This window comes from Pelophylax lessonae, assembly GCF_965119305.1.
Source record: "Pelophylax lessonae genome assembly, chromosome: 13".
Taxonomy (NCBI): Eukaryota; Metazoa; Chordata; class Amphibia; order Anura; family Ranidae; genus Pelophylax; species Pelophylax lessonae.
Genome location: NC_138780.1, coordinates 111545935 through 111559420, shown reverse-complemented (window position 1 = coordinate 111559420; position 13486 = coordinate 111545935). Strand labels below are relative to the sequence as shown.

At 39.5% G+C, this 13486-nt stretch overlaps 1 protein-coding gene across 7 annotated transcripts in view; it reads right to left on the bottom strand.

The window, feature by feature from the left end:
- The window catches only part of LOC309569543 (ryanodine receptor 3), a 1308933-nt gene that overhangs the window by 284894 nt on the left and 1010553 nt on the right, over positions 1-13486 (bottom strand). For 4 of the 7 annotated variants that reach the window (XM_082275410.1, XM_082275413.1, XM_082275415.1 and 1 more), the window contains 4 exons: positions 12873-12932; positions 12152-12280; positions 11365-11477; positions 8611-8707 (listed from right to left, as the gene is read on the bottom strand). In XM_082275410.1, coding sequence (XP_082131536.1) covers positions 8611-8707; positions 11365-11477; positions 12152-12280; positions 12873-12932 — 399 coding nt within the window. Of the gene's footprint in view, positions 1-8610; positions 8708-9193; positions 9294-11364; positions 11478-12151; positions 12281-12872; positions 12933-13486 lie in introns of all 7 variants that reach the window. The other 3 variants (XM_082275412.1, XM_082275411.1, XM_082275414.1) reach the window with 1 other exon arrangement.

Here is a 13486-nt window from a genome sequence, read left to right as displayed (position 1 = left end):
CCGAATCTACAGCACACAGGCTACAAGAAAATGATGGCACCATGCGGCACCCCCATTGCCAGCTCAGCACCCTAGACCGACCTGAAAAGGTGGTATGGCCACCCCATGGGAAAGGGGGGGATAGGCAGATGGGGGGCGAAATGTCCACAGGGACCACTAAGAGAGGGGGAGACGCTACATGGGAAGGAGGGAAACCCAGGGGTCTGACCATCCCAGGGAGGGGCCCATGTCCACCCCAAAACCCTCTAGGGGGAGAGGGGGGACAGCTTCTTATCATACCAGGAACACCTCCTCTCCATCAAAATGGGGGACTGTCAGCCAGGAGGAATGCTGCGACTCAGCCCGAGGCCGGATCGTATGCAAGCTCGCGAGACGTATAACTCGAAGGCCAGCCCCTGTCCAGTGGAGCTATGTTGCGGCTGACCTAGCACAGAGCTGAGGCCTGCACGCATTCGCTGACCAGACTAGGGTGACCAATGGATTTTAAAAATATCCAGCCCGTCGCCCACTCCAACAGTTGATTGTAGATTCTCACAAGAAAAATAGAAAAACCCACTAAAAAGGAAAAAAATTGCCAGGACCAAAGATCCCAGCAAGGAACTAGGTCCTTACTCCTAATGAGGCAGAAAAAAACTGAGTGCCTATAGCTGAGAGTGGGAGTATACCCCCTGGGTCTGCCCATAGGCATAGTCAACCTTTTTTTCTGCCTAGTGTCCTACCCCTGTAGGGGGCAGAATAACCCAATGATTAAAAAGATCGGGAGCTGTGTCCGTCAATGAACACTAGAGAAAATGTGTATGTGCAAATTTGAATCTAAATCGAAAAACAGTTATGTGTTGAGCAGATTGCCCATCAAATATATGATGAATAGACCCTATAGTAAATAAATTGCACCTAAAAACTATTTAATCCATATCTATACTATACATATAGAATACATAAGCCTATAAGCTCGTAACAATTCCTTGAGGATATAGACAGAAGGGCTTTGAAGGTAATTATTGGAGATTGGTTTCATATTAATCATATTGACAGTTTCTAAGCAGTTGCTAAAATACTCTGTCAGTGTAATAACATTAATTTAATGCAATGCTGGAGTTATCAGAAGATTATGGAGTTTGTCTCGGAATAGCTTTTGAGAGGTAGACTTTTGTACTGTGAAGGTTAAAGTGTCCTTAAATATGGGAGTAAGCACCGCAAAAGGTCTGCAAAACAGTGAATATCAGGTGGACTGCTGCTACAGTTCATTTAACAACAACTGTGAATAGAAGAGATTATGCATAATCATAATCTACTTTGCAACTGCAAGAGAATCAAATGCAGACAGCAAAGCAGAGTTGTACCTTATTTTGATCATTTTGGTAATAAACATCATATACTAGCCTGTAGTTAAAGACACAATTAAGCTACAAATCTTTGGCAATGTTTTTTTTTTTTTTTCAGAAAATATGTAAACCAAGGAATCAAAGACATCCAAGGTGGAAACCCATGCAGGCAGCACTTCCAATTTTTCTGTAATCAACTATGATATTAGGTTAGTGTGTATTAAAATTGTGTGTATTGGAAAGACTTTAATTGAATGGTTTGAACCCCGAATAACTGCTATATATATATATATATATATATACATAAATATATATATAATTTTGCAGTGAAGTAAATGAGAAGTTGAATAACTTACAACCCTCTACTACTTAAGGAACAGACTAAATAAAAGAGGAATTTTGATGTACATGTAAATTCTATATTTTGGAATATAGTACAGGATCTAGGCTTGATATTCATAGCCCCTTGGTTAATGGCCGGTACCTTCAGGTGACTAGGTGAACCCCTATAACCCTACCCCAATCTGTGAGACCTAAGTTTTTTAGCATGCAATGAAAAGTAACACAAGAAACAGAAGGCGGGGTGTACTGTGTCCCGTACTTTACTCTAAGATATGGAGTTTATAGGTAAGCCAAATTTCCTCTTATCTTCATTGTACAGTACAAGACTGAATATTTACCTGGGATGTCCCCAAGCAGTTATTAAGAAGGGTGGGTAACAACAAATAACTAAGCCAACAGGCTTAACAATACCAAAGAATCAAGGGACCCAGGTCAGAGTGCTATTGTAAAAACCCTGTGGTTGAAAACTTCATTTTCAGAAGCTTGGACTTTTACTTCGTAGAACTTGGAGAAGGTATGAACCAAAGACCAGGTGTCGGGCCTTGCAAAACTGGGCAACAGAGGTTTGATGTTAGGATGCCAAGGAAACAGATCTGGTGAAGTGAGCATGTAAGAGTGCTGCAGCTGTTCTATCCTTTAAAGCAGTGGCTCTCAACTCCGGTCCTCAGGACCCACTAACAGGCCAGGTTTGCAAGAGAACTGAAATACATCACGGGTGATATAATTTGCTGCTCAGTGATTGCAGTATTCTAGTCTGAATCTTCCCACGGTAATACTTAAAATCTGACCTGTTAGTGGGTCCTAAGGACTGGAGTTGAGAACCACTGCTTTAAACAATAAGCTTTTTTAATGAGTTTTCTTACCCACCTTGCAATAGATGATTTGAAAAGCCTGTGCTCACATCAATCAGACAAGGATTTTCAGGTTTGATAGTAAATTCTCCTAGAAGTGACTTTTCTGTTTTTGAGCGATATGAGAATGACAATAAAAGATACCCCTGTTCCTCGAGACCTGGACTTCAACAGCCATGCCATTAAAGTGAATGTTTTTTTGTTTAAAAATAACAAACATGTTATACTTACCTGCTCTGTACAGTGGTTTTGCACAGAGTAGCCCCAATCCTCCTCTTCTCGGGTCCCTCACTGGTTCCCTTGGCCCCTCCCTCCTGCCAAGTTCCCCCACAGCAAACAGCTAGCTATGGGGGGCACCCGAGCCAAGTTGCTGCTCTGTGTGTACATTCAGACATGGAGCTGTGGCTCATCCTCACTGACTTTGATTGATAGCAGCGGGTGCCAATGTTGCCCGCTGCTGTCCCAGCCAATGAGGGAAAGTTCGGAAAGCCGAGGCTCTCGTGTAACATCTATTGGATTGAGATGGGGCTCAGGTAAGTATTAGAGGGCGTAAGGGGGGCTGCTGCACACAGAAGGTTTTTTTTATAGACATGTGCAATTTTTTATGGTCCAAATACAAATTTGGGCAAATTTTTGGTTATTCAGAGATTTGGATGTATGAAATAGTACCGAATAGTAACAAATTTTGTTGAAATCCATTAAAATTAATTTAGTTTATTCGTTTTCTAACAAATTCCAACTTTTCAGAACAATTAGAATTCAGGTCGGTCAAAAAACAATTTAAATTCTGTATGAAAAATAGCTGATTTGAATAGCTGGTTGTTAAGTAGCGGACTGGGAAGCCGGCCGTCTGTATCCTTAACAACCATGACTCCTCATCTGTCAGTGGGCTACCCACTGACAGATGAATGTAAAGAAAAGAATGCCGGAATTTCGCAGCAATAGAAGAATGTTAAAAAAATGGCATGGGGAGCCCCCAGTCCATACCAGGCCCTTCGCCAAAATAAAAAAAAACGGCGTGGGGTCCCCCCCCAGAATCCATAACAGACCCTTATTCGAGCATGCAGCCTGGAAGGTCAGGAAAGGGGGGGGGACAAGTGAGCGAACACCCTCTACTGAAACATACCACATGCCCTCAATATGGGGGGTGGGTGCTTTGGGGTGGAGGGTCTCTGGCTGTGCCACCAGGTGACAGACAGGTGGCCCCCCACCCCTTACATGTTTGAGAATTGTCAAATAGGCAGAGGGCCTCTGTATCGGCAAGAACGTCTTTTTTCTTTTTTCGGGGGCGGCGGGTGGCATGATTGAGGACATTGTTTTTAATTTTTTATTTTTTAATAAGGGATTTGTCAAAAACTGTTTCTGTGTTTTTATTACTTGTTGACATTTTTTTGGTGAATGGGTAGGAGTACAATGTACCCCATACTCATTCACATAGCAGGAGGCCAGGACCTGGGGCCTCCTTGTTAAAGGGGGCTTCCCAGTTCCGTAAAGCCCCCTTCCCGCAAACCCCCACAACCACTGGCCACAGTTGTGGGAATGTGAGTCTTATCCCCATCATGTTCTATATATGCGGTGCCACCAGGTGACGTAGACAGGTGGCACCTTACCTGTATAAGAAATGTCAAACGGAGGAGCCTGCAGTAGGCAGATGGTCTTTGTGTTGGGGAGAGCATCTTTTGTTTTTTTTTTTGGGTGCGGTGGGCGGCATGATTGATGATGTATCTACATCGGGAGGAACACTGTTTTTAATTTTTTAATAAAGGATTTGTCAAAAACTGTCTCTGTTTTTGTATTATTTTTTTACACTTTTTTGGTGAATGGGTAGGGGTACTATGTACCTGATACTTATTCACATGGGGGGGCAGGATCTGGGGGCTGCCTTGATCTTGGAGGACCCCACACATTTTTTTTTGCATTAGGTTCCCCTTAAAATCCATACCAAATGCTGAAGGGCCTGGTATGGACTGGGGGGGGGGGACCCCACGCCATTTTTTTAAACATTTTTCTATTGCTGGGAAATGCTGGCATTTTTTGCTTTACATTCATCTATCATTAGGGAAGCCCGCTGAAAGATGATGAGTCATAGTTGTCATGGACGCGGGTGGGTGGCTTCCCAGCCCGTTGCTTAACAACCAGCTATTCTTCACACAGAATTCAGATTGGTCAATCTTTTTTCCCTAGATCCGAATTCCAATAATTCTGAAAAGTTAGAATTAGTTAGCAAATGAATAAATGAAACAAATTTTAACAACAACTAAACAAAATTTAACGGATACAAAACAAAACTAAATTAATCCTGAAACCAAACTGCACAAATTCCAAAACAAAACTAAACATGTTTTTCCATTCTGCACGTCTATTATTTCTCTTTAATGCATAGAATGCATTAAGATAAAAAAACCTTCTTTCTTTAGAATCACTTTAAGGCCAGTGACTGGGAGGCAAGATGGAACATGGGGTAAGAAGAAAAAACATTTGGCTTGTTTGGGAGAGGCCAGGGATCATCTCCTAGAAGTTTGAGTATGTCTGTGTACAATTTTCTTCTGGGCCAGTATGGTGCAATGAGAATCACCAGATTCTTCTCTTGGTCTATTTTCACACTGAACTCTTCTCTTGTTCTATTTTCATACTGAATTAAAGTCAGGAAGGCAGAATTCACACTTGAAAAAAGACATATGAACTAGAGTCCAGGGAATTATTAAAGTATCTGATGTCATATCTGATGTCAGTGCTAGAAGAATATTGGTCCTTGCTACAACTAGGGTAGCTTGTTACTGAACCTGGAGGCCTGGATGTCCACATCTGGAAGTCCTCATTTCTGATATAGCAGATTAAATATGTCAGTATAAATGGCCCATTCCCCTTGGACCAGGCTATGATCGCTGAGGCAATCTGCCTTCAAATTGTTTACTCCTGGGATGTGAACAGCAGACTGGACTGGACAGTGTTTCTTTGTCCATTAGATGATCAGATTTAGTTCTGTTAAGGCTGTCTGGCTCTTGGTGGTTGATATTGGCCACGCCATTGTCTGACTGTATCCTGATCTGGTGACTTTGACGAAAGAAGGTCAACTCTAGTTGTATCACTCTAAGCTCCAGTATGTGGATGGGGAGCTTTCTTTAATGACCTTGTTCCCTGAACTGGGAGGGACTGGAACACTTCTTTTCAGCCTGTGAGGCTGGCATTTGTTGTTATGACCCTCCATGAATGTGATAGAAATAACTTTCACATTGTCAAGGCCGGATTTGAAATCCACCAAGCTAGCAGGTACTTTGTCTGAGTCCTCTAGAGGAGGCATTTCATTTTTCAATTCCAGCAGAGATGGGGGTGGTGGAGAAAGAGCTTGGAGTATTTTAGCTCTGGACAGTGATGGATGTATTAAAAGCCATTAGTTATCTGACATAGTTGCAGAAAAATCTGCCTTGGTTAAATAGGTCCCTTGTTGTGTACCTGAGATAGAGCTAGAATTGGATACATACACTTGAGTTAAAATTCTGCTCTTGTGAAAGGGAAGTATTGTCACTCTGAACACTTTGAGTGTTTTGCAGACCATTGGTACAGCAAATGCTTGCCTGATTTTTGCCATGGTTCCCGTGTGCCTGGTTCCTGCCATTGCTATCAGTGAGGGCATTCCACTGTGGGATACTCATGGAGCCAGTCATAACATTGTGACCTGTGGTGTAATTCAACACCTAGTCACACACATAAGACTAAGCTGTGAATGATTTTTTTTACTGCCAATAGTAAATAATTGTTTAAATACAACTCCCCAAACACTTACCGGTACTATTCAGCAAACCTGAAATAAATGAGGCTACAGTATTGGTCCAATACAGGGAAAACCTGTCTTACTTGTCTATGTTGCTTTGCCTGTTACAGTAAGAGTACCCCCAGAAGGGTTTTCAGTGTATGGGTTCCATAGGGCATAAACCACAGGCCTGGACCTATATAGCACACTGTGGCTAACTACATGCAAGTCAACAAGTGCCAAGGTGAGTGCCTAACCAGGATTAATTTCCCAAGGAAACAATACTAGCTGTCCACACATCATAGGGTCCTGATACAGCTTCCAAGGTTCTACTGTGGCTACGTCGATCTGAAGAACTGATTCTGTTGTTGTATTGGAAAACAGTGAGGTGTTGACCAAAGAGCTGATTGAATAATCCACAGTAAAATAAATAACTAGTTGATAAAATAATGATTTCTCCGTAAGGAATAAAATGTCCATCTCCTAAGGATATTAGAAAAAAATGAGGTCTTGCAGAGTAGGGCAGGCTTATAGGTGTACAGCCAGGGGGAAAAGTTTTGCCAGTGTCCAATTACTAACGGTCCAAATGGTAGTGGTAGAGGGATCCACATTTTTAACGGTTATCAAAAGGTGGACAAAGCCATTACTAGAGCCCTGTTGGCCTGTGTTCAACAAATCACCATAAAGATGGGGATCCCACAAGAAAGGACATTCACCCAAGTTGAGAAATCCAAGTGTAATAGGACAACATGAGCACCAAATGAAAAGTCCAAAGTGTTTTTTATTCTACTGGTTACAACAATCAGGGCAAAAGACAGCAAATGCATTTTGAGGGCCACACAATCCCCCTTACTCCAGCCCTGAGGAGGCGACTTGTGTGACCCCTGAAACTTGTTGCCCACCCTTTGTCCTGCAAAGTAGACATTTCATGTGTTGGTATATGAACAAGAATAATGCCTCTGTTCATTGCCTTATACTAATAGCCATTTACAAATATTAAGGTGACTAACTGTTCTTAGAGATACATGATTGTATTGCTGTCCCCTGGATCTCCCTGCATGTAGGTCATTAGAGAACCTTGGATGAGGGACCTGTTTCTACCTTCTTGATCTTCCACTCCCCTCATAATTCTTCTGGTCTTTGCTTTTTTTCACATCCCCCTGCTTTCTGGCCCCCTTTCCCTTCTCTATCATCTGCCTTCTCCCTCCCCTCTGTCTTCTCTCTTTCCTTCCTGATTGATTAACCCCTGTTACCCATGGACTACCCTGAACAGGGACAGCCCATCCAGATGATATAATGGTCAGGACATCAGCCGTCCCGATAGCGTGCGAAACCAACTTTACTCACACTACCTAGAGTAGTCTACCCAGTTTCTTTAAATTGTCAAGCCTAATACCCTTAGTTGTATATCCAGTATGTTATAAGCTGCTCTTTGAATGTTATCTTGCAAAATATTTAATGTGGGTTTAGCTGCCATAAAGAGCGGTCCTTTTCCCTTTACCTCCTTCCCTATACAATATAGCTGGACATTTGGGGTTTACCATACCCCCTATAAAGTGCTATACTAGTCATTAAATGTTTAACATAATTGTTTTTGATGCTTACCCTACTACATTGTTATGGGCTGCATCCCTACTAAATTAGTGCAATATTGTGCTCACTGTTTTACACCCTTTCTCATTGGAGTTAATCCGTAAGAGTTATTATGTTCATATGTTATTATTTTTTTTCTGTATCAATAAAATATTTGAACAACAGATACATGATTGTTAGACAGGAAATACATTCATATTCATCATAATCATATGCATACAATTAAAATATCATACAATATGTGTATATGAAAATATTGGAATTTATGCTGATCAAGTAACAGTACAGCTCTGCTGTATGACACTGCAAGAGCCATCTAAACATTTAAAATGTGACCATATAAACATTTAATTGAAGATAAATGGCAAAGTTCTGCCAATAATTCTGGAAACCAAAATAAGTAATGAAAATCATTATTCATAAGTAATCTAATTAGTAATTCAGCAGTTCAGAGCAAATTAAATTAATAACTATTACTGAGGAGCCTCAGTAAAATTGTTACATAGTGTTGATTTAGAGATTCTGCACCTGAGGAGCCTTAACTATACTAATTAGATCTATTAATCATTGTGGAGGAACCTAACCAGAAGACAAGTGAACAATGTTTGATTAGGTGCATGTTGGGTTGTGTTTAAAAGCTGTGAAAGAAGCACACTTCAATTTAGGAAAGTCACTCATTAGAAGCAATACATATGTACTAATTATTTATTTGTGCTCTGAGCCAAACTTCAGCTAATCCTGTACTTACAGCCAAATCCTGAATTAGTGTCTCCTCAAAGGAATTTTCCTCTGTTTCTATCCAAAATCTCTGATAACCATGGAGGAAGAGGTTAATACAACGGTGCCTGGCAGGGGGTGAAAGTGGGATCAAGAGGGGTACAAAAGAACATAAAAAAATGTTCAGGTGACTCATGATTAGTAGGGTTTGGAATCTTGTACAATTTAGGAGCTCCTGATTGGTCAGAACATCTTTCAGATTAAAAAGCCCCACTAGTGCTTTAGGTTCTTTCAGTGGGCTAAATGTATCAAAGTGCTCCATGTCTCATTCTTGCTTGTAGTTCAGAGCCATACCTATGGTATTTATTAAAGAGATTAAAACAGTATATAAACGCCTGCAACAATAGTAACAACGTCTTGCAGTTGTATGTAGAAATCGCACTGGCAGTAAACTTTAGAAACTGTTTTCAGCTAATTTAGAACCTGTCTATATTAGAAATCTGACCAATCAGAATATCTTGGAAAAATTGCACAAGCCAATGAAAACATCACATCATGGCTGGGGTGGAGTACTTGTGTGCACAAAGGACAGGCGTAGCCACAAGTTACATTACCGTTAACACGAGTATTAGACTGTCATAGTCTGAGTTCTCATGTACTTTTTCCAGCCATATACGTTGGTAGGAGCTCAGGAAGAAATTGTTAATTTTGTGTCTGAAGAAAAGCATATAGGTTTTTATTCAAGCGCCAGCAACACAAGGAAAAGTTCACAAATATTAAATGACTTTCTAAAAAAGACGTAAAACAAAAACAAGAAGGAAAATTGGCATTGAACATGATTTGAACAAACTGCATTCTTATCCTATAGATATAGAGGATAAGAATATTCTGATGCAAAGAAACAAACAGAAGGTAATTACATTTGGGTGCAATTAATGCGTAAACAGCATTGCACATGCATATCATGTAGCACTGATCTATCGAGTCATAGGCCAGACTGTCACTCTGCCAAGAACATCATTGGCAGAGGGTGTATCCTATACCAATTTACAAGGACTGTGAGGCCACTATACTGTTGTGCCTTCTTTAGGGTCTCCATGTTGTTATTTTATTTACTTTAAAATGTATTTGAAGTTCATCTTTGTGTGGTAGCATTTATTAGACATACTAGCCAATATTGTTTATCCAACATGTATTTTTACTGAACTAAATAGCTTAACTACATTGGCCTCAGTGAGGAAAAAACTTGTAAAAATGCTGCAATTTACAGTGAAGCCATAGTGCAGACATAATATGTGATCAGTAGCTAAAACTGCCAACGTAGCAATAGATCCCAAACCCTTTGACAATGGGTGCTGTAATATCAAGACGGAGCTGCTTTTCTCTGCAGTTTATACTTGCTCTAAATAATTCACAGTACTAAAAAGTGTAATCAGAACATACACGCTAATGTGTATTTCCATAAAGGTCCTTCTTTTTTTTCTACAGAGAGAACCAGGCATTGGTTGGAGCAAGACGTCAGCACATAGTAACAGATTTAATAAATGCATTTACTAAGGAAAAAAATGTTTTAGCATGATAGCTAGGAAAAGAGAAAAGCTTGTAGCCTACAACACTATATACTGCCAAATGCAAAGTAATGCTATCAACAGTAAAAAGTTTAGAAAAAAAGCACGCCAGTAATAGCGCTGACTCTAGCTCACAAAAAGCTCTTGCAAGCTTTGATAGATTACTAATATGTGGCCTGTATCGCTAATTCTTTTTAGTCGTGTGTGCATTGTGCATTTCAGTTCTAATGCTTAAAATATGTAATAAAATTGATAGTAATATACTTCATTAACAGAAAAAAATTGTAAATGCAAGTTATTTATAGTAGTCCTAATTATACCTTAAAGTAATAAAGTATAAGAATATAAATCAGTATTACACTTTATGCACAGTCTGCAAGAGTACAGGCAAACAACTGATAATAACACCATGCTTAAAACCCTCATATAGCTTTATTTGCGACATACTAATCTCTCTCTTCTATATGCACGTGCAAATCAATTTATGCATGAATTCAAAATTTGGCATACATGACGCATGCATACCTTATGCAATGATTCATGTATACCTTTCATGCATATATCCAACTGATGCATGTCAAGCTCTGTTGGAAAACTTTAGTCATTGCCACATACTGAGTGTATTCTCTTCTTTGCCTGCCATTAGCACTTAGCTAGGAAATTGTCAGTGTATAGATTAAAAACATACAGACCTGCATATAAGCTAAATGCTTGCTAAAATATTATCACAGTGTTGGTAGTAATGCGATTTAATTGCAACCACTCTTTAACATTATAAACGAGTGGACAAGCTGTAGAGAACTGTTGAAATATTTTTAAAATATACAAGAGTGAAAGACCTTGTAGGGTATCGTTGGGAATCTTTCATTAGTAGTTTTGACATTGCCATAAAAGCTATTACCTGATAGATTAAAATAATTTTGTTAACTAAGAAAGAAATTAAATATTTTACCACCTAACCTAACAGTCATCCATCATGTTTACAAATCTCTCATGATGTAAACATGAGGGAAATTATAGCTTTAGGCAAAGAGCAGGTTCACAACAATGCAAATTGCAATGTCAACGCACTACAGCATAGGAATAAAGCACAGAGCTGCATGTTGGGTTATTCTGCAGCAAAGATCACTCACAAAAAGGACATCCAGAGCACCTAGTAGCTTCAGGCTCAACAGTAATGACAAAGAAAAAAATAGGACACATCTCTTGAGCCTAACCTTGGCAGATTGTACAAAGGAGCCATGCGAAAACAGGCCACAACAGCTCGCTTCCTCTGCTTCGACAGGAGCTTGTGCCAGACAGCTTTCTTAGATCTCAAGGGCTGCTCCACCTGTGGTCAATGTGTAAAGATAAAAAGTCAAAGTCATTAAAATGGGGCATAATTAAAGGGTGCTTCCCTGTAGACAATTCAGTGAATGACAAATGAATTTAAATTAAGCATGCCCTACAAAAAGACAATGATTGACATAGAAAATGAATACATAATCCAGTAATAGGTGTGCACTGCATTTTGAAATACTTATTGTATGTTTTTCAAATTGTAAGCAATACAGATGGCATAGTTAAGCCCCGTACACACGTACCGATTGTCGGCCGAGCGATCGGCCGTCTTCTGTCCAGTGCTGTTTTGTTGGTTGAAAAGTGCTCAAGACTGCACACGAATTTTGTCGGCCAACAACAACCAATTGCAGAAGTGATGTCATGTTCTGGTCTACTTTTCATGTGTTTTTTCTTCACGGAGCATGCCCAGTCTTGATCATCACATTTTTGTCGGCTGAAATCTGTACTGACTGACGAACAATCGGCCGTTCTTTGTTGGCCAACAAAAAATTTAAAGCCTACACACCAGATTTTGTTCGGCCGAAAAGTCGCAGTCGGTTGTCGGAAGCATCATACTAACAAGCCGACAATCGGCCGATCGGACGTTGGCCGAATATTTACGGCCGACAATCGGTACGTGTGTACGTGCCTTTAGTCCAGCAGATTGCCCTAAGGGATTTCTACCTGTTCAAGATGGAAGACAGCCGCAGATATTTTCTGAACACGCTCTACAGCTTTCTCAGGATCCGTTTCCTCGCTTTTTAGAATATCCTTGTACAGATTTAGCTGCCATTTCACTGCAGGGTCTTCAGACTGGCAGCAAGAGAAAGACAAGGTCAGTGCTCAAGGTGTGGAGGACAAGTGGAAACTAAATAGTACAGAAGCTTGTCTTAAATATGAATTTGCTAACTTCAATTAGCTTTAAATGAAGGAAATCAAGGATAATTTGTACTGCGCCAGCATGGAACAGCAAATTAATTGGGCCCAGGTGTGTGTCAAAAAGGCATTTCAAATAAGAGCTGGTAAAGCGAGCAGCCCTCCAACACTATGCTCTACAGGTTGCTGTTAAAAAAATGATCATGTAAATGAATTATTACTAAGTGTTTAAACATTTCTCCTGTTCTTTTAAGTGGAGCCTTGTTAAATGTTGCTAGACATGATATCATAGAAGTGTCCAACTGATTAATGCAGCAGACAGAATGCTGAAATCTGGACAAAACGGCTGGTACAGTCATATAGGTCAAATAGGCTAATTTGAAAAAATATTTTAATTTTACAATCATTCATAATATTTCATGTTTTTATCTGATATTTAGTATAATGTACATACAGTACCCACATTATTTCATAACTCCCCAAATAAATGATCTCTCATTCTGTACATTGCTTGATTATAAACACATACCCTCTCCTGCAGATGGATGTTGCTGCGTAGGTGTTCTTTTACTTCTTCATCTGTGTCTTTCTGTAAGGAGTATGGCACCAGAAGACAATGTTTGAATGGCTTTATCATTTATGATACTCATATACTCTAAAATGCTTTATCAAATCACTTTTGCATTGCAATACTCACCCAATTAGCGCAAATGAGCACAGTATTTATCACAATAGTGCAATGTGCAAATTAAAATGCTAACTCATAGATATTAGCAGTCCGCCAGCAACTAACATGTGTTCCCACACTTACTGTAATACCATAATAACCTATGCAGCGCTACTATGAATACCAATAGGTATACTATCATTAAAATTACCCATGCAACTGTTGATCACAATAACTCCTCAAGTACATATCACAATAAATTCACCAATAAATATAATTAATTTGGAAAAAATAACAATATTTTTCAAATTTTTTTATATGAAATTCTCAAAAAAGAAAATGTAAAAATCAAAATGTTTTAACATTTTAGGCCAATTTGTTTTTTGCTACATATTTTTGGTAAAAAAAAATAGTAATAAGCGTATTTTGATTGGTTTGTGCAAAAGTTATTGCGTTTACTAACTACGGGAAAGATT